The following is a 22,811-nucleotide window of genomic DNA, read 5'->3' as shown; positions in this document are numbered from 1 at the left end:
AAGAGGGAGGAGATATGGGGATATATGTATATGCATAGCTGACTCACATTGTTATAAAGCAGAAACTAACACACCATTGTAAAGCAATTATACTCCAATAAAGATGTTAAGAAAAAAAATGAAGAATCTCAGGTCAACACCTAGAAAGTTTGATTCAGATGGTCTAGCGTGAGGCTCAGGAATCTTTTTTTTTTTTTTTTTTTTTTTTTTGCGGTACGCGGGCCTCTCACTGTCGTGGCCTCTCCCGTTGTGGAGCACAGGCTCCGGACGCGCAGGCTCAGCGGCCATGGCTCACAGACCCAGCCGCTCCGCGGCATGTGGGATCTTCCCGGACCGGGGCACGAACCCGTGTCCCCTGCATCGGCAGGCGGACTCTCAACCACTGCACCACCAGGGACGCCCCTACTTAAATAATTTTTGCTTCCATTCCCACAATCTTGGGCTTGGTGGGTTTGGAAATCCTAGTGTATAAGGGAGGAATATTTTCACCAAGAAACAATGTCATGGGTTTGATGGGTGGGAAGCTGGCACTACTTCATGGGCTTTTTTTTTTTAGCTCTTCATGCCCCTAAACCAATATGCAAAGAAGGGACTCACTGTATTGAATTAGGTAATTGATTCTAATTTTAGGGGGAAATTGAGTTGTTGCTACACAATGGGACAAAGAGGATTATGTTTGGAATCTAGAGGCTTGACAGCTGGGCAAGGGAGTAACAAGAGGCACAACTGTCAACTGTCCTCATCAACTGAAAACTGCAACAGCCCAACAAAGTCAGGACCACAAGACTCAGATCCTTCAGGAATGAAGGTCTGTTACACCCAACCAGGTGACGAACCCCATTCATCCAGGTGCTGACAGAGGGTAAGGGGAGCAGAGAATGGGAAAGGAAAGGCAGCTGTGGTTACCAATATAGCCTCATGAATAGTCACAGAGGAGAAAAATACAGCACTGTTTTTTGTTCTTTTATCTTCTCCCCTACACTCCACCACTGTTTTAATGAATATTCTCAGTAGTGGCTAATATTTTACATGGAGTATGATCAAAATGACATCACCCTGCAATGATATGGTAGCTTGTGTGACTTCATGCAACCCACTGGGTGGAGACATGAAATTTTTACTCAGATGAAGGTCAAGAACGGATGCTGAGGTGCAAAAGGAGTGTACAGTGCTGGTTATCTTTCATTTGCCCCCGCAGCTGTTCTCTCCACCCTTTTTCAACCCCCAGGAGGCTGACTTATGTTGGACTATATTGACGAGATCCCATGACTTCTGATTTACAGTTAAGTACAGCTAATGGGGAACAAAGACAGGAGATCAGAAAGAAAGAGAGAAGTGAGATCATGGTACTTGTTCTCTGAAATGTCAACTCAGGCTGACTGTGACCATGCTCAACTCAAGGGGGTCTTCTATACACAACTTTTACCTCTTCAGGTCTATAAGTTGTAACAGCTCATTATTACTAGCCCCAGGTTACTGCACTATCTCATATGGTTCTCCTACATTCTGCCAACACCCTTGTAAAAAACCCTTTTATAAATAAACCCTTTTAAATTATCCTAATTTGTGTGTGCATTCTGTTAAATGATTGGATCTCTGATACAATCCCCTAGGCAGTGCTCTTGGTACAACCTACAATTTATGGCTGGGTGGGTATGTGCCAGATATCTATAGGCAGTTTCTAAAATTTTTATGTATATACATGGATATATATTTTGGGGGCAATCATTTTTGTCCTGTTACTTAATTGCAATTGTCTTTTAGAATTTGATTGTTAAAGATTTATGTAATATTACAAAGGACTATTGGGCTTATAGAAATTATTCATATGGGATTCTTCGTTATGCCTAGAAATATATGGCCATGAGGCTCAAGCAGTCATTAAGTGACTGCTTAATGGCAAAACTATGTCTTTTTAAAGTTTCAAATTTGGCGGGTTGTTATTTATTTTTCTATTTTATCTTGTTTTATGTACTGACATATTATTGAGATTGTTTTGAGTTATACTAGGTCATGGATTTTATTCACTGGTTTCCCTCCTGTTCGTTTGTGATGGATGTAATGGGATTAAAACATATGGTTCTTTACTTTCTATTGTTTGTTGTATTGGTAAAATCTTTATCTGAGTAAAGAGGCTATAACAAAGCAAAACATCTTCCTGTGGATTATATCTGAAGAAGATCTAGATAAATTAATCTTGTGAAGTTTGGTATAAGAAATAAATAGGATACATCTTTAAAAAGAGATCTAGATAAATTAATCTTGTGAAGTTTGGTATAAGAAATAAATAGGATACACCTTTTAAAAGAGTTTTAGGTAAACTAATTGAATAAAGATTAAAATGTGGGGTGGATGGGTTGAAAGTGAGATATACTGATAACAAAATAAATTATTTTGTTTGGGGGCACTAAAGACAGAAAGACAATTACGTCTGTGAAAGAAGACAATCTGTTTCATGAAGAGAAGACAGGAAAAAATGAGATCTTAAAAAATATAGGGAATTTATTTTATTATTTGCACTTTGGTGATGTATTGATGTAGATATATACACACACATGTGAGGCAAGGGAGTATTAAGACTTGGGATGCAGCGGAGTACTATATTGGGATGCAAAGGGATATCTGTTGCTTTTGAAATGGAAATGATAGGAGTGGTTGAAAAGCTGGAGAGTTTGAAAGCCTAAATATTTCCATGGATTAATTCATTTAATTGTAGGGCTTCTGTGAGGCAGTCTATCTCCAAGGCCTGCACACTTAATCTCCACACTGTACTCCTCTAAATTTGGCATTAAGTTTTTGCACCTAAATTTGCAAATAAAGTCTATGGTAAAAGCTGCAACATGGACTAATCCAAACCAAATAACTTATACCAAGCCCCCGTTTCATAGCATTTAATGTCAACTATATAATAACTATGCTTAGGTAAAATGATTGGCAGTTGAGGTCTGGCCTAGGTTCTGAACTGGGATGGGAGGAAGGTAGTCTCATGGCTATCAACAGACAGCTGCAATTGTCTGTGTATAGAAAAGACTTAGAAATACTAATATGAAAAGGGGTTTTCAAGTCCAGAAACAAAGAAGTACGTAAGTACTTATTTTAAACATAAGCAACAACAATCCTGCCATGAGGTTGGGGAGGAGTTAATCAAGTTCCCTTGGTGGGAGACTTTATTGTCTACAGTAGTCTTTCAAAGAATGTGGGGTGGGGGGGTCCTTTGGCCACACTATGTATTTGAATCCTGTAAGAGGTTGATACAATGCTATCAAAGGAAACAAGATGGGGAACAGGGTTCAAAACCTTTATTTATTTATTTATTCAAAATCTTTAATTTTTATTATCAACTAAAGGTTTTTGAAGATATCCTTTAATTATTTCTGTGAAACAGGCTTTTCATGAAAGTACTACGTATAGTCAGACTCCATAAGTAAAATAATAAATGAATGAATGAATGCTTTCCTGAGTTGTCAGCATTATTATCTGAAGCTCTTCGATGTAATTCCACAGAGTCTAAAAACATCAGGGAATAGCCTGAATTGTGGAATACTAACCTCATAGTCGGCAGGCCTGTCACAGAGCAGGATGTACAAACCAAATGCAGAGACTCTCAAACCACCCAGGTTTTTCATCTTGTGTGGAGAATAACCTGGATTTTACAAGATCATATTTTAACCATTCATTCTTAGATAGTATTATTGCTAAAAACATTTGATCAAGATTTTTTTGAAAAATAAAGTTCATACAAATATTTGATAATATAACCATTTTAAGTGATACAAATGGTTATTTTAATGGTTAATAAGTTAGTTTCTATTTATATTTCATTAGTTTCCATAGAGCTATAGCATTTTGAGTTCTCAGTAAGATAGCAAAATGGGTGATCATTTTTCAGCATATAAAATAATTCTATAAACTTTATTTCAGCTTAAATTCAAGGAAAAAATAAAAGGTTTATTTTCTCCACATGGGAAACAAGATGTTAAAAATAACTAGCAATAAGATGATTTATCATGGCAATATTATTAATTTTTGTAAACAGCTTCTGAGAAAAGACATCTGAAAATACCATTTATAGAGTTCTGAATTATACCATTCATAATAGCTTATTGGAGGGAATATTAGCATATCCAAGCTATCCTTAAAACAGTTATTCTCTTGGCAAGTTTCTGAGCACAAACTCATACTTGTGTTGTGTTAATATTATCAGCCTCCATCATAAAAAGTGATCCAATTTCTTCTTATGAATACTTACTTGAACATTTTTACATCTGGAAAATACAATCCCTCAAGTAGTTTGCTGTATAATCAGGATTTTAAAGAAGTGCAAATCAGCACTATTCACAATAGCCAAGACAGGGAAACAACCTAAATGTCCATCGACAGAAGAATGGATAAAGATGTGGTACATATATACATGGAATATTACTCAGCCATAAAAAAGAATGAAATAATGCCATTTGCAGCAACATGGATGGACCTGGAGATTATCACACCAAGTGAAGTAAGTTAGAAAGAGAAAGTCACATATCATATGATATCACTTATATGTGGAATCTAAAGTATGATACAAACGAACCCATCTATGAAACAGAAACAGAATCACAGACATAGAGAACAGACTTGTGGTTGCCAAGGGGGAGGGGGCTGGGGGAGAGATGGAGTGGGAGGTTGGGGTTAGAAGATGTAAGTTTTTATATAAAGAATGGATAAACAACAAGGTCCTACTGTATAACACAGAGAACTATATTCAATATCCTATGATAAGCCATAATGGAAAAGAATAAAAAAGAAAAAAAGAAAGAAGTGCAAGTCATATTAATGATGCCCAGCATATCTATGTATGGAAAGTGGTGTTTCTTCTGGTTCTAGCAGAAATTTGGTAAGATGCACTAGATTTTTTTTCATTTTATCTTTCTTTCATTTTATCTCATATTTATTATGTCCTTGATACATATTACAAAACACATGAACCTTGAAAGTATTATGCTAAGTTAAAGAAGTCGGCCACAAAAGACCACATATTGTGTAATTCTGTTTATATAAAATCTATAGAGACAGAAAGTATGTGGAGGCTGGGGGGTGGTGGGGAGGATAAGATACGGAGTTTCTTTTTTGAGGTGATTAAAATGTCCTAACATTGATTGTGGTTACACTTACATATATCTGTGAGTATACTAAAAAAAACGAACCACATATTTTTAAAAGGTGAATTGTATGGCATGTGAATTATATCTCAATAAACTGTTTAAAAAGTGAGTCAAGGAGCTTATACATAGCATTGGTACATTGGATTTATTCAGATTCTCCTTTTTCCAAGGGCCTGACCAACTAATTCAATTTAATGAAAATCACAAGGCACCTATCATGTGTAAAATGCTGTGTACCATCATTGCAAGAGATAAAAGATGAAACCGTCTTTACCTTTCAGGAGGTTACAGTGCAGAAAGGGAAATGATGATATAATAATAATGGTGATGATGATGATGATAGGAAGAGGAGGGAAAAGAAGGGATAGCATTCACTGAGTATTTGCTATGTTCCAAGAACTGTGTTAAATGCTTTAAATGTTATTTTGTTTTATTCTCATAGCAACCATAGAGATAGATACTGTTATTTTTCTGATTTTTACCTGAGGAAACAGACACATAAAAGGTGAATTAACTTACACAGGGTCACACATCAAGAAATGGCAGGGTGAGAATTTTAACGTAGTGCTTAGCCAAGAGCCAGCGCTCTTAACAACTTGAGTCCATAGATACACAAAATACATAATACAAGGTGGATTGAGGTGTGTCATGAAAGAGTAAAATAAAAGTGATAGAGTCACCTGAAGAAAGAACACATCTTATTTGCGGCTCAGGAAGGACTAGAAAGAACACATCTTAACTTGCAGCTCTAAAGTACATGGGTATGTTTGAATATTTGACTACAATTTTCATGAGTCATGAAGTAGCTTCAAACCTATATCACAAATTAAATACTTATTTCTTTGGTAAAATAAATATGGTCAAACAGAAAATGACTACAGAATCACAATGTCAAAGGTGAAACTTTCTCAAAATAAATTTATAATAGACAAAGAAACTATCACAAGATATAAAACCAGAACCCCCAATTCTAGTCATTCTCCTTATCTCCAATCTAATCCTTTATTTTCAGCCTGAGATCTTTCAGACTCTTCTTTTTGTGCTTGCAATTACATTCCTAATCTAGATTGTACCGATTTTCCCCCTCTCCTGTCTACTTTCTTATTGACTTTCCCACTGCTTCCCTTCCCACAGTTAGTTGAATATTATGGCTAAAGCTATTCTTATGAATCACATAAAGCACATCACTAATAACAACTTTAGTGCTTTTCACATAAAGGATAAGTTATTTTGCTTTCAGTCTGGAGGCTACATATTAAATGTTCACCTATATCTACTTAGTCTATTGTCCTTTACATATTTCCATACCACTTTTCTCTACCATCATCTATACTAACATCTAAAGAATAGCATCCCTGTTCTTTATTGAGTTCCCATGAGTGCTTTTAAAATTGCCTTCCTAAAACCTTTACTGGAAGATTGTTTTGGCCATAATCAGAGGAATAATGAAGTAATTTTACTTCCTGGACAGTCAGCATTGCTGATAAGTATGAAACATGCCAGACCACCCTCTTCTTCAGTCATTACATAAAAAACAATGTTATTTTATTAAATAACATTTACTTCTGCTATGGCATAAGTGATCACCTCTGAATCATTCTGCTGACTACACAAAGATGTGATAGAAAATACGTGAATTATTTTATGTAAATAATGAAACAGACATTCTAGAGTTCTATGTTACTATTTAGAGTAGGATAGGTGATTGCTGTGGTAATAAAAAAGACCCCAAATCTCAGTAGCTTAACACATAACAGTTTATTTCTCACACTCAGAACATCCACTGTAAGTCCATCAGCTCTCCAGGGCAGGTCCCTTACAAATAGCGACTTAGAGATACAGGTTGCATCCATCTTGTAGGTACACTATTTGGAGGACACTGCTTTCAGGTCCTCATGGCAGGTAAAGAGAGCTGGAGGGTCACGCAGGACTTTTTACTGCTCCGGTATTGAAACGACACATCACTTCTGTTTACAATCTCTCTGTAATCCCTCTGCTAGAAGTAATAAATGGCATTGCCTAACTACAAGGGGCTGGGAAGTGAATGGGGGCACATAGATATTTGATAGCTGTTAATGTCTTTGCCACATTCTACAAATAATATAAGCTTTTTTCATATTTTAATGAAAAACAATTTTTGAAAAACTCTATATGGATAGAAAATATCTCTTAAATGCAATAGTTTTTATCAGCATATAGACATATATTTTAGGAAACAGCTAAAGTTATGAAGCTTCAATGTGACCTAACAAGGCATTACATTTACCATGGTCCAAGAATGTTACTGAGAGATTCCGGGGTATGCACTGCAAAAGTTTGGGGACCCAGTATGTTATTTATCTACCAGATGTTTTCTATCTTTATAATAATTTTACTTGTGATTCAAGGGAGCTGACATGAAATCAGCTATTTAAAAAAATAGCTATTTATTCTCTCCTCATGCTAAAATACTTTGTACATATGACATTACAATTAGCACATCCTCTGTAACAGGTGCTTTTGTTAGACATCAATTTATAATTCATATTACTCTGATATAAAAAATGTAGAGTAAAAATAAATTTCAACTTATTTCAGCATAGTGGCAAACGTGATTCAGCAACAAACACAAGGCAACAAACTCCAAATGTTAGTAAAATGTGAAACAGAAAGATTATAATCTCCTAAATTTAACTCCTATTTTAATTCAATATTAATGCTTAAGACAAGAAATTTTTAAACAGCATAGTTGCTAAGATTTTGGCAGTAGTTTTATGTAACAAGACATACAGCGTACTAAAGGTCTGGCACTCAACTTGCTTACAGTAAACCAGCTTCAATATGAAGGCATTAAATATTTTTTAAAAACCTTCTTTTTACATGCTAAATATTTTGGCAAGTGTGCAATTAAACACAGTCATGAAATTAAGATAGTAAGATTAAGAAATTACAAACTTGAAACTTGTATCCTAAGCATAAATCATATAAAAAAGGATTACTGGTTATATAGAATATCTCTGGATAATCAAAACTTAATAGTATATAGCATGCAAAATATTTCAGAATCTTTATTAATCAAAAAATACCAGGGTCTATTTAAAATTATTCCCCTCCAAAGGGTATCAAAGTTAATTCAAATCGTGTAACACTCTAACACTAAATATTATTCAGTACTGTCGAAATGGAGGTAAATTTCATAAAACTGGGGCCTTACATATACTGTAAATTGCTGTCTTTCTTTTTCATGTGAAACAGCATACATTACTAAGTAATAAAAGAATGGCTGCTGCACTGGCAAAAATAGGATGTGTAAGGATCAAAGGCACACTATTCAGCTCGCCAAAGTGAGAGCAAACTCTTTTTCCCCCACAAACCCTTTCCCCATGTAAACAAAATTTCATTAAGGAGAAAAGAAAACTAAACTAAACTTTTCATCTTCAAAAGTAAGTATTTTGAGACAATGTTAAGTCCATGCTTCAAAAATGTCAGCTATTGTCGCCTGGATATTTCTGATTATATTTTAAAGATGTAGCCAAATTCGATACTTTTAACATTAGATCCACTGTTTGGTCAAAATTATTTACCATCTAAAACATTTTACTTTAATTCCAAACATTTTAACCACTAGTATAACAACACAGTTTTGCTCTCAGAAGAATTAGCCAGTGGAGGGAAAAACACACAAAAAAACCCAAAATCCTACATTTAAGCTGCAGGCAACAATTATGGCCCTTTCTGGCACAGTAGCATTTGACTGGCAACTCAAAGTCCAGGAATAATTCTACTAACACAGGGAAACTCATGCATTTTTGTAAATATGCCCTAACATTCACAGCTGAATTTCCTTTACACTTGCTTTTTTCAATAGGGAAATCTTGCTTTTTTTCTTGATATTATCCGGACTTGTGACTTGAACCTGACTTCTTTTTCTTCTTCTTACTAGGTTTTTTGTGCTGTTTCTTCTTCTTCTTCTTTGCTTTTTCCATTGCTTTTTCTCGCTCTTCATGTCTTCTCTTCTTTTTTGCTTGTACCTCCTCTTCATAATCTGATTCTGATGAGGACTCTGATGATAAAGGTTTATCCTCAGGACAAGTCTTCTTTCTTTTTTTGCTGAGACTTCTAATATACTTTTCTTTGTCTGTTTCATCCTTTGACTTCTTTTTCTTTTTTACAGATTCTTTGCTCTCTGATTCAGATTCACATGTAGAGCTTTCTGATGATTTGTATGAACAGTTCTTCTTTTTCTTTCTCTTTTTTCCTTGTTTCTTTTCCTCATCCTCAGAATCTGAAGAACTGCTTGAAGAATCAGAGCTTGATGTAGAAGATGAAGACTGACAAGATTTCTTCTTTTTCTTTTTCTTTCTTTCTCTTTTTTTGGATGAGCTCTCATTTCCACTTAATAATTTCTCTCTGCTTTTTTCTAGTTCCTTCTTCCAATTCTCATTCATTTTTTCTTCAAATTCAGCTAATGCCTTGGAGCCTTTCTTTTTATTTTCTAATTGTTTCTTCACTTCTTCCCAGGTGGGCCTTGGTCGATTCAGATAATCTTGTATTGTGGGGCCTGCAGATTGAGATGGGCCCCTCCATCTGGCCATTGCTATAGGATTCATATAGGCCACCCGATTGTCCCGCTTTCCCATGGTGCCTGATGGTTTCCAGAGCCGACTCTCAGTTGCTAAAGAGAATAAAGATAGACATCCTCCTTAAATTCTTCATCTGCTAGTATACCAAGTGGGCTCCATTCTGTGAGAGAAGCAGATGCAATGATTACAAAACACCTTTAATATAAGACAAAGTAAGCACATAAGTTTAATTGGTCACTGTCTATCACATAGTACAGTAGAAAAATTTCCAAAATCTTAGACCTTGAGAAAAAAGAATATACACACAAGATTTTTGCATGTTTTAGACGTTGTGGTATGAATATAACATAAAGTGTTTTTTATATCTCATGTAAGGTTCTGTTATCTAAATTTTTTTAATAACTATTTCCTTTTATATTGTATGATAATTACCTTTCTTTTTCTTTCTTTCTGCCTTATATGGTATAAAGAGAGAGAGGAATTTCTATAGCTAAATTCTATACCAGGCAGACCTTCTCCATTTTAGTAGAGTGCAGCACAATCCACTCCACTCTTTGATAGAAACCTAGGAGTCATACCTGAAAAATCCTTCTCCCTCAGTTCTCACATCCAATTCATACTAAATCCTGCTGTTTAAACCCCCACAACAATAGGTCTCATGTCCATTCACTTTTCTCCAAATATATTGTCATCAACATAGTCCAGGTACTGTCATTTTTCATTTGGACTATTAATCTCTAGTATCTATTGTTTATTATCTGCCAGGGACTGCTTAGTGTTGTGCAGTGGATTATCTCATTCAGCCTCCAGACTAACCCTACGAAGTTGATCCTATTATTATCCCTGTTACACAGATGAAGAAACTGAGGCTTAGAGAATTTGAGTAATGAGTACTTGCATAAAGTAACATAAAAAATGGCAAATGGCAAAACCAGGATTTAAATCAAGGCAGCCTGACGCCAAACCCTGCACACCTAACACAACATTATTTTGCCTCCTTATATCAACCTCTTATTTATTTATTTATTTATTTATGGCTGTGTTGGGTCTTCGTTGCTGTGCGCAGGCTTTCTCTAGTTGCGGAGAGTGAGGGCTACTCTTTGCTGCAGTGTGCGGGCTTCTCATTGCGGTGGCTTCTCTTCTTGCACAGCATAGGCTCTATGTGTGTGGGCTTCAGTAGTTGTGGCTTGTGGGCTCTAGAGCGCAGGCTCAGTAGTTGTGGCGCATGGGCTTAGTTGCTCTGCGGCATGTGGGATCTTCCCGGACCAGGGATCGAAACTGTGTCCCCTGCATTGGCAGGTGGATTCTTAACCACTGAGCCACCAGAGAAGTCCCTCAACCTCTTAATTGACAGCCCTATATTTACTCTTACTCTCTTCCATTCCAGTCCCACACTGAAATCAGAAGGATCTTAAAATACTCCAATGGCTTTACATTTTAATGAGAATTAGATCCACACTCCTATAAAGATCCTGCATGATCTGTCTTGCTTATCGCTCTTACACTTCATTGAGAGTTATTCACTTCTTTTCTCAATTCTGTCTTTTCCAATCTTCTCTTGGTTTCTGGAACATGTTAAGCTCCAAGCTTAGCCACCATGGCCAGTTCCACCTCATCTTCATGCCTCAGTTTAGAGGTCAATTCCTCAGAAAGGAAATTATTAGGTGGAACTATATAAAATCACCAATTATACAGAAAAAAAGTCAAATACTAGTAATTTCACATGGCTCAACCTTATATTATGTTGCCTCTGTATCTATCCCTTATAGTCATTATTCTGCATCACAGTTCCTTGTTTCTTTTATTCGTAGCACTTAGAAAATTGAGGATTTTTTTTATTTGACTATTTGGATGTGTGTGTTTGTGTGTGTGTGTGTATGCATGTGTGTATTCATTGCTAAATATAAGGCTAAGAAGGGTAAAGGTCATGTTTGATCTGTCTTATCACCATGGTGTTCCCAGTACCTAACATGGCATCAGGCCCACACTAAGTACTCAATAAATATTTGCTCAGTAATAAACAAACTAATGAATGGACTGATGCAGGGGTAACTCTGTGAGAGAGGGGCATTCACAGAAGCCTCCTGTAGTTGGTGATGTCAGTACAGGATTTTGAAGGATAAATAGGAGTTCACCCGGGAAATGAGGAAATGACAGACATTCCCCAGGCAGAAGAAACAATATGTGAAAAAACAGAGAAATCTGAAAGAGCACCATGTATTTAGTGTTGATGGAGCCTAAAGTGCAAGAGGGTAGCAGCAGGAGGTAAGGCTGCATAGGAAGTAAATAGCCTGATCCTAGAGGCTTTCTTAGGTTATTTTAACATCTTGGATTTTGTCCTATACTTGTTAGGAAGCCAGCAAAGTCTGAAGAGAAAGATAATCAGACATATCACAGATTTTTCTGTCAGTCTCCATCTTGACTTTGACCCTTTAAGTCACCCTAACATACCTACCCATCACGAGCTCAACGCCACAGACTTTACGGTGACTCTTGGTGATAGTTTCTTGGGTTTGATTTGTTGTGTTATCTTATTCTCCTTCCTCTTCAGTTCTGCCCAGCTCCTCTTAGGTATTTTTGTCATTTTCATTCTTACTGCTACCCAAAGGACTATGGTCGTGAATTTCATGTGAGCAACTTTTAAACATTAAAATTTGAGGAAAAATCCTAAATATCCATCAATAACAAACAGGTTATATCAATTATAGTATATGTATACAATGGAACACTACATCCACAACATACTGTTGAGTGAAAAGTTCACCAAATGTAAACACTTGTTATCTCTGCATGTGGAGAGGCATTATTTCCTTTTGTAAGTTTCCCTATACTATTTATATTTTTTACATTGAGCAGGTATTATCTTTAACTTTAAAAAATCCAGAATAGGGCTTCCCTGGTGGTGCAGTGGTTGAGAGTCCACCTGCCGATGCAGGGGACACAGGTTAGTGCCCCAGTCCAGGAAGACCCCACATGCCGCAGAGCGGCTGGGCCCGTGAGCCATGGCCACTGAGCCTGCATGTCTGGAGCCTGTGCTCCGCGGCGGGAGAGGCCACAACAGTGAGAAGCCTGCGTACTGCAAAAAAAAAAAAAAAAAAGTCCAGAATAAAAGGTGTTATGGACAACAATATTAAATGCAACAGATAGGTCAAGTAAGATAAAATCTGAAAATATCTATTATATTTGGCTATAAAGAAATCATTAGTAACCTTTGCTAATGCAATTTTAATTAATTAGGGCAGAAGCCAGATGACAGTGGGTTAAAGACTAAATGGGAGGTGAGAAAGTAGGGACATAGGGTACATAGACTCACTTGAGAAGGAAAGTAAAGTGATAAGAGGGCAACTATAATGAGGGATGAAGAATTTTAAAAAAATGATTTTTTACTGTTGTTTGTTTTTATCAAAGAAGAAACTTGAACATGTTGAGAGGGTGACAAGGTAAAATAGAAAGACTTTTAAGAAGACAGGAAAGAGGGAGGAGCTTCAAGATGGTGGAAGAGTAAGACACGGAGATCACCTTCCTCCCCACAGATACACCAGAAATACATCTACAGGTGGAACAACTCCTACAGAACACCTACTGAACGCTGGCAGAAGACCGCAGACCACCCAAAAGGCAAGAAACTCCCCACGTACCTGGGTAGGGCAAAAAAAGAAAAAGAAAAAACAGAGACAAAAGAATAGGGATGGGACCTGCACCAGTGGGAGGGAGCTGTGAAGGAGGAAAGGTTTCCACACATTAGGAAGCCCTTTCGCGGGCAGAGACTGCGGGTGGCGGAGGGGGGAAGCTTCAGAGCCACGGAGGAGAGCGCAGCCACAGGGGTGCGGAGGGCAAAGCGGAGAGATTCCCGCACAGAGGATTGGTGCCGACTGGCACTCACCAGCCTGAGAGGCTTGTCTGCTCACCCGCCAGGGCAGGCGGGGCTGGGAGCTGAGGCTTGGGCTTCGGTCGGAGCGCAGGGAGAAGACTGGGGTTGGCGGCGTGAACACAGCCTGCAGGGGGTTAGTGCACCACGGCTAGCCAGGAGGGAGTCAGGGAAAAGGTCTGGAGCAGCCGAAGAGACAAGAGACTTTTTCTTGCCTCTTTGTTTCCTGGTGAACGAGGAGAGGGGATTAAGAGCGCCACTTACAGGAGCTCCAGAGACGGGCGTGAGACGTGGCTATCAGTGCAGACCCCAGAGACGGGCATGAGACACTGAGGCTGCTGCTGCCGCCACCAAGAAGCTTGGGTGCGAGCACAGGTCACTCTCCACACATCCCCTCCCAGGAGACTGTGCAGCCCGCCACTGCCATGGTCCCATGATCCAGGGACAACTTGCCGGGAGAACGCACGGCGTGCCTCAGGCTGGTGCAACGTCATGTTGGCCTCTGCTGCCACAGGCTCTCCCTGAATCTGTACCCCTCCCTCCCCCACGGCCCAACAGAGACAGAGACCCCGAATCAGCGGCTCGTTTAAGCCCGACCTGTCTGAGTGAGGAACAGACGCCCTCAGGTGACCTACACACAGAAGTGGATCCAAATCCAAAGCTGAACACCGGGAGCTGTGCGAACAAAGAAGAGAAAGGGAAATTTCTCCCAGCAGCCTCAGGAGCAGCGGATTAAAGCTCCACAATCAACTTGATGTACCCTGCATCTGTGGAATACCTGAAGAGACAACAAATCATCCCAAATTGAGGAGGTGGACTTTGGGAGCAACGATATATATATATATATTTTTTCCCTTTTTCTCTATTTGTGACTGTGTATGTGAATGCTGCTCTGTGTGATTTTGTCTGTATAGCATTGCTTTTACCATTTGTCCTAGGGTTCTGTCTGTCCATTTTTTAAATTATTACTTAAAAATTGTTTTCTTAATAATTATTTTTTAACTTTTATTTTAATAACCTTTAAACTTTATTTTATTTTATTTTATTTTATCTTCTTTCTTTCTTTTCTTTCTCCCTTTTATTCTGAGCCATGTGGAGGACAGGCTCTTGGTGCTCCAGCCAGGTGTGAGGGCTGTGCCACTGAGGTGGGAGAGCCAAGTTCAGGACACTGGTCCAGAAAAGACCTCCCAGCTCCACGAAATATCAAAAGGTGAAAATCTTCCAGAACTCTCCATCTCAACACCAAGACCCAGCTTCACCCAAAGACCAGCAAGTTACAGTGCTGGACACCCTATGCCAAACAACTAGCAAGACAGGAACACAACCCCATCCATTAGCAGAGAGGGTGCCTGAAATCATAGTAAGGCCACAGACACCCCAAAACACACCACCAGAAGTGGACCTGCCCACCAGAAAGACAAGATCCAGCCTCATCCACCAGAACACAGGCACTAGTCCGCTCCACCAGGAACTCTACACAACCCACTGAACCAACCTTAGCCACTGGGGACAGGCACCAAAAACAACGAGAACTATGAACATGCAGCCTGCGAAAAGGAGACCTCAAACACAGTAAGTTAAGCAAAATGAGAAGACAAAGAAACACACAGCAGATGAAGGAGCAAGGCAAAAACCCACCAGACCTAACAAATGAAGAGGAAATAGGCAGTATACCTGAAAACCAATTCAGAGTAATGATAGTAAAGATGATCCAAAATCTTGGAAATAGAATGGAGAAAATACAAGAAAAGTTTAACAAGGACCTAGAAGAACTAAAGAGCAAACAAACAGTGATGAACAACACAATATATGAAATTAAAAGTTCCCTAGAAGGGATCAATAGCAGAATAACTGAGGCAGAAGAAGGGATAAGTGACTTGGAAGATAAAATAGAGGAAAGCACTACTGCAGAGCAGAATAAAGAAAAAAGAAAGAAAAGAATTGAGGACAGTCTCAGAGACTTCTGGGACAATATTAAATGCACCAACATTCGAATTATACGGGTCCCAGAAGAAGAAGAGAAAAAGAAAGGGACTGAGAAAATATTTGAAGAGATTATAGTTGAAAACTTCCCTAATATGGGAAAGGAAATAGTAAATCAAGTCCAGGAAGCACAGAGAGTCCCATAGAGGATAAATCCAAGGAGAGATACGCCAAGACACATATTAATCAAAGTATCAAAAATTAAATACAAAGAACAAATATTAAAAGCAGCAAGGGAAAAACAACAAATAACACACAAGGGAATCCCCAAAAGGTGAACAGCTGATCCTTCAGCATAAATTCTGCAAGCCAGAAGGGAGTGGCTGGACATATTTAAAGTGATGAAGGAGAAAAACCTACAAGCAAGATTACTCTACCCAGCAAGGATCTCATTCAGATACAACAGAGAAATTAAAACCTTTACAGACAAACAAAAGCTAAGAGAATTCAGCACCACCAAACCAGCTTTACAACAAATGCTAAAGAAACTTCTCTAGGCAGGAAACACAAGAGAAGGAAAAGACCTACAATAATAAAACAAAAACAATTGAGAAAATGGGAATAGGAACATACATATTGATAATTACCTTAAATGTAAATGGATTAAATGCTCCAAAAAAAAGACATAGACTGCCTGAATGGATACAAAAACAAGACCCGTATATATGCTGTCTACAAGAGACCCACTTCAGACCTAGGGACACATACAGACTGAAAGTGAGGGGATGGAAAAAGATATTCCATGCAAATGGAAATCAAAAGAAAGCTGCAGTAGCAATTCTCATATCAGACAAAATAGACTTTAAAACAAAGACTATTACAAGAGACAAAGAAGGACACTACATAAAGATCAAGGGATCAGTCCAAGAAGAAGATATGACAATTGTAAATATTTATGCAGCCAACATAGGAGCACCTCAATATATAAGGCAGATGTTAACAGCCATAAAAGAGGAAATTGACAGTAATACAATCATAGCAGCGGACGTTAACACCCCCCTTTCACCAGTGGACAACTCATCAAAAATGAAAATAAATAAGGAACACAATCTTTAAAAGATACATTAAACAAGATGGACTTAATTGATATTTATAGGACATTCCATACAAAAACAACAGAATACACATTCTTCACAAGTCTTCATGGAACATTCTCCAGGATAGATCATATCTTGGGTCACAAGTCAAGCCTTGGTAAATTTAGGAAAATTGAAATCGTATCAAGTATCTTTTCTGACCACAATGCTATGAGACTAGATATCAATTACAGGAAAAAATCTGTAAGAAATTCAAACACATAGAGGCTAAACAACACATTACTTAACAACGAAGGTGTCACTGAAGAAATCAAAGAGGAAATCAAAAAATACCTAGAAACAAATGACAATGAAAACACGGTAACCGAAAAACCTATGGGATGCAGCAAAAGCAGTTCTAAGAGGGAAGTTTATAGCAATACAATCCTACCTTAAGGAACAAGAAACATCTCAAATAAACAACCTAACCTTACACCTAAACCAATTAGAGAAAGAAGAACAAAACAAACCCCAGAGTTAGCAGAAGGAAAGGAATCATAAAGATCATATCAGAAGTAATTGAAAAAGAAATGAAGAAAACAATAGCAAAGATCAATAAAATTAAAAGCTGGTTCTTTGAGAAGATAAAATTGATAAACCATTTGCCAGACTTATCAAGAAAAAAAGGGAGTCGACTCAAATCAATAGAATTAGAAATGAAAAAGGAGAAGTAAAAACTGACACTGCAGAAATACAAAGGATCACAAGAGATTACTACAAGCAGCTATATGCCAATAAAATGGACAACCTGGAAGAAATGGACAAATTCTTTGAAAAGCACAACCTTCTGAGACTGAACCAGGAAGAAATAGAAAATATAAGCAGACCAATCACAAGCACTGAAATTGAAACTGTGATTAAAAATCTTCCAACAAACAAAAGCTCAGGACCAAATGGCTTCACAGGCAAATCTATCAAACATAGAGAAGAGCTAACACCTATCCTTCTCAAACTCTTCCAAAATTTGGCAGAGAGAGGAACACTCCCAAACTCATTCTGCGAGGCCACCATCACTCTGATACCAAAACCAAAGATGTCACAAAGAAAGAAAACTACAGGCCAATATCACTGATGAACACAGATGCAAAAATCCTCAACAAAATACTAGCAAATGGAATCCAACAGCACGTTAAAGGGATCATACACTATGATGAAGTGGGGTTTATCACAGGAATGCAAGGATTCTTCAATATATGCAAATCAATCAATGTGATATACCATATTAACAAATTGAAGGAGGAAAACCATATGATCATCTCAATACATGCAGAGAAAGCTTTCAACAAAACTCAACACCAATTTATGATAAAACCCTCCAGAAAGTAGGCCTAGAGGGAATTTTCCTCAACATAATAAAGGCCATATATGACAAACCCACAGCCAACATCATCCTCAATGATCAAAAACTGAAACCATTTCCACTAAGATCAGGAACAAGTCAAGGTTGCCCACTCTCACCACTATTATTCAACATAGTTTTGGAAGTTTTAGCCACAGCAAGCAGAGAAGAAAAAGAAATAAAAGGAATCCAAATTGGAAAAGAAGATGTAAAGCTGTTACTGTTTGCAGATGACATGATTCTATACATAGAGAATCCTAAAGATGCGACCAGAAAACTACTAGAGCTAATGAATGAATTTGGTAAAGTAGCAGGATACAAAATTAATGCACAGAAATCTCTTGCATTCCTATACACTAATGATGAAAATCTGAAAGTGAAATTAAGAAAACACTTCCATTTACCATTGCAACAAAAAGAACAAAATATCTACGAATAAACCTTCCTTAGGAGCCAAAGGCCCTGTATACGGAAAATTATAATACACTGATGAAAGAAATTAAAGATGATACAAATAGATGGAGAGAGATACCATGTTCTTGGATTGGAAGAATCAACATTGTGAAAATGACTATACTACCCAAAGCAATCTACAGATTCAATGCAATCTCTAGCAAATTACCACTGACATTTTTCACAGAACTAGAACAAATATTTCACAATTTGTATGGAAACACAAAAGGCCCCGAATAGCCAAAGCACTCTTGAGAAAGAAAAACGGAGTTGGAGGAATCAGGCTCCCTGACTTCAGACTACGCTACAAAGCTTCAGCAATCAACACAGTATTGTACTGACACAAAAACAGAAATATAGATTAATGGAACAGGATAGAAAGCCCAGAGATAAAGCCCCACACCTATGGTCACCTTATCTTTGATAAAGGAGGCAAGAATATACAGTGGAGAAAGGACAGCCTCTTCAATAAGTGGTGCTGGGAAAACTGGACAGCTACATGTAAAAGAATGAAATTAGAATACTCCCTGACACCATACACAAAAATAAACTCAAAATGGATTAAAGGCCTAAACATAAGGCCAGACACTATCAAACTCTTAGAGGAAAACATAGGCAGAGCACTCTATGACATAAATCACAGCAAGATCCTTTTTGACCCACATCCTAGAGAAATGGAAATAAAAAGAAAAATAAACAAATGGGACCTAATGAAACTTCAAAGCTTTAGCACAGCAAAGGAAACCATAAACAAGACGAAAAGACAACCTTCAGAATGGGAGAAAATATTTGCAAATGAAGCATCTGACAAAGGATTAATCTCCAAAACATACAAGCAACTCATGCAACTCAATATCAAAAAAACAAACAACCCAATCCAAAAGTGGGCAGAAGACCTAAATAGACATTTCTCCACAGAAGATATACAGACTGCCAACAAACACATGAAAGAATGCTCAGCATGATTAATTATTAGAGAAATGCAAATCAAAACTACAATGAGATATCATCTCACACCGGTCAGAATGGCCATCCCCAAAAAATCTACAAACAATAAATGCTGGAGAGGGTGTGGTGAAAAGGGAACTTCTTGCACTGTTGGTGGGAACGTAAATTGATACAGCCACTATGGAGAACAGTATGGAGGTTTCTTAAAAAAACTACAAATAGAACTACCATATGACCCAGGAATCCCACTACTGGGCATATACCCTGAGAAAACCATAATTCAAAAAGAGTCATGTACCAAAACATTCACTGCAGCTCTATTTACAATAGCCAGGACATGGAAGCAACTGAAGTGTCCATCAACAGATAAATGGATGAAGAAGATGTGCCACATATACATAATGGAATATTAGTCAGCCATAAAAAGGAATGAAACTGAGTTATTTGTAGTGAGGTCGTTGGACCTAGAGACTGTTATACAGAATGAAATAAGTCAGAAAGAGAAAAGCAAATACTATATGCTAACACATATATATGGAATCTAAAAAAAAAAAAATGGTCAGAAGAACCTAGGGGCAAGACAGCAATAAAGATGCAGACCTACTACAGAATGGACTTGAGGATACAGGGAGGGGCAAGGGTAAGCTGGGACAAAGTGAGTGAGTGGCATGGACATATATACACTAGCAAACATAAAATAGATAGGTAGTGGTAAGCAGCCACATAGCACAGGGAGATCAGCTTGGTGCTTTGTGACCACCTAGAGGGGTGGGATAGGGAGGGTGGGAGGGAAGGAGATGCAAGAGGGAAGAGATATGGGGACATATGTATATGTATAACTGATTCACTTTGTTATAAAGCAGAAACTAACACACCATTGTAAAGCAATTATACTCCAATAAAGATGTTAAAAAAAAAGTAAAAGAAGAAATGCAAGAGAGGGAATAATTCTTTATGGCAAAACCATAGAAGAAACAGAGGTATCAGAGTCATAATTAGAAGATCTCTCTTGAAAGAGCAGAGGCAAAGAATAAAGGGTATGGGTGTAGGGTTGTGTGTGTGTGTGGGGGGGGTGATGAAAGGGAGAAAGTTGAAATATTTCTCACCTAATAGTCTTCATTTTCACTCAGTGTTAGGAGCCAAGGTCAGCTGCTAAGATTAAGGCAGGTTGAGGTAGCATAGGAGTCTTGAGACAAATGATTATAATTTGGAATAACTGCAGAGGGAAATGCGAGAGAATGCTGACAGCAGACAAGTGTTGTTGGAGGCCTTCAGAACTGCACAATCTGTGTGCTCTTCTTGCAGAAGATAAAGCACACTGAGAAAAAAGAAAAAGTAACACCAACAAAGTCTCTTGCTCAAATACTCTTTGTTTTAGAAGTGCTGTGGCTTACCTTCTGTTTCTATCTTAGAAGAGAAACTTTATTCTCTTTATCTCTATTTATTTGTATGAAGTATGCTAATTTTGTATAAAGATTAGATACAAATTGTAACAACCCTGCTGGTAATCTGAGTGTTATAACAGTTATTTGTTCATTTATTCTTACAGCTCCCTTTTGATCATCTATTATGCACCAGACACTATGTTATATGCCATGGAGATTATGGTCTAGTAAAGGTAAAAGTCATTACACAAATATCGAAAAAATGAGTATATAATTATAATTGTAATTAAAATGATGAAGGAAAAGCACAGGATGCTATGAAGAGTATAATGAGTAACCTAATTTAGAATGGAAGGTCAACTCTGAGATACTAACATATAATTAACATGTAATCTGAGACCTGATGGATAAATCAGAGCTAGCCAGATGAAGTGATTAAACAGGAAAGGAGTAATCAAAGAGCCAGAGTTGACTGCATGTTCCAAGCACAAGGAATACCAGATGGTAAGGCTCCTAGGTGAAAAGGAAAAGCCAAATACAATGCAAATATTCACATTATTACACTGTTGTAAACCAGTCATCATATAAGCTTCTCATTCTTAAAAGTGAGCGTATCTACAGCATTTTTCATTGAACATGCTCAGGTAAAAGTCAATATGAATTTAAATTAATTAAAAGCATATTTTACCATTTCACAGTCTAATTTCAATTGTAACTATCACCAAGTCTAGTTATTTTAAAGACTTACTCTATTTTACAAATTATTTCATTCAACTTTTAGTGATATGTCTAACTGTAGGCATCATACTGTCTCATAGACATATGCACTTCAGCTGAAAATTCTTTCCAAATAATTGGCAATAGCTCTGTGACTTAATCTGAAACACCCTACTCTTCTGCAAAGGTCTGGACATTTGGATGAGGCCCCTATTAAAAAGAAAAAAAAACCTTAACGTTCTTTGTTTCCACTAGCTAATGTAAGTTTAAGTACCATGCTACTGAAATAAATGCCTCTTATAAAGCTACTTAAAGGCTTTAAGATAGTAATGAGTCTGCTAAATTATAATATAATAATCTGTACATATATACTGCTAATACCTTTAATTATCACACTATGTTCTGCCATTTCACATTGATAATATAGAGGGCAGCCACAGAATCATCTAATTCACAGGCTGAATAAGAGACAAAGATGGTTTATGAACACATTTAATGATACTTGAAAATTTCCTGAAAATATCTAGCTCTAGCAAGTGTATATAAAATGATATCATTTCTTCTAAATAAAACTCAAGCAATAACACATTCTATTCTAGCTGTTAACGTGACTGTTTTGAGGGAGAAATTATCCCTCTTATTTTGATCAACATGTTAGAAAGCTGGGATCAACATGATAGAAAGCTGTGCCGTGTTAAAAGCATTCACCTCTGGTGAATTCCCTCTGGCATAGTTGTGTCATGGAGCATTTCTCATTCTAGGGAAAAGGTGTAGAATTTGAAATACTGCCTCTTCTTCCATCTACAGAATTGTCAAATGACAAGGGATCAGTCTCTAATATCTTAAGGAAGATACCAGAAAGTTTATAGCAGCAACAAAATATTGCAGATGCAAGAGATAAAACAGAAAAGAATAGTTATGAGAGGGTAGAAGCTCTAAGTATAAATTTTAGCTAAGTGTTTATTTTAAAGAAATGAGTACTTCACCCTCTTATTTCTCTTAATATAGTAATACATTTAGGATTTTACATTCAGAAAAACAAATCATTGTTATTGTTTAGCTTTTATGATGATGAAGTGAATTTTTTTTAAAAACAAACTTTCTGCTTTAGGATATCTTTAGATTTACAGAAAAGTTGCAAGTATAGTAGAGTATCTTCTGCATTCAGTTTTATTATAGATAATGTCTTAAATTAACATGAACATTTGCCACAACTAATGAGCCAATACTGACACATTCATATTAACTAAAGTCCATTCTTTATTCAAATTTCCTTAGTTTTTAACCTAATGTTCTTTTTCTATTCCAGGAATCCATTCGGGATACCACATTACAT

The 22,811-nt window shown here is 37.2% G+C and overlaps 1 protein-coding gene across 1 annotated transcript; it reads right to left on the bottom strand.

Moving 5' to 3' along the window:
- Positions 1 to 9,002: 9,002 nt before the first annotated feature.
- Positions 9,003 to 12,263, bottom strand: FAM133A (family with sequence similarity 133 member A). The gene is made up of 2 exons (XM_029241297.1): positions 12,162 to 12,263; positions 9,003 to 9,866 (listed from the first exon to the last, which is right to left on the bottom strand). The coding sequence occupies exon 2, from the start codon at positions 9,761 to 9,763 to the stop codon at positions 9,017 to 9,019; it is 747 nt and encodes a 248-aa protein (XP_029097130.1). The 5' UTR covers positions 9,764 to 9,866; positions 12,162 to 12,263; the 3' UTR covers positions 9,003 to 9,016.
- Between the last annotated feature and the right edge of the window lie 10,548 nt (positions 12,264 to 22,811).

Source organism: Monodon monoceros, unplaced genomic scaffold (genome assembly GCF_005190385.1).
Source record: "Monodon monoceros isolate NGI ecotype Baffin Bay Population unplaced genomic scaffold, NGI_Narwhal_1 Super_Scaffold_22, whole genome shotgun sequence".
Classification (NCBI taxonomy): Eukaryota; Metazoa; Chordata; class Mammalia; order Artiodactyla; family Monodontidae; genus Monodon; species Monodon monoceros.
This window is presented reverse-complemented; position numbering and strand designations above follow the sequence as displayed.

Excerpts from the sequence above, each read along its gene's own strand:
- FAM133A (XM_029241297.1), bottom strand. The coding sequence starts at position 9,763 with ATGGGAAAGCGGGACAATCGGGTGGCCTATATGAATCCTATAGCAATG.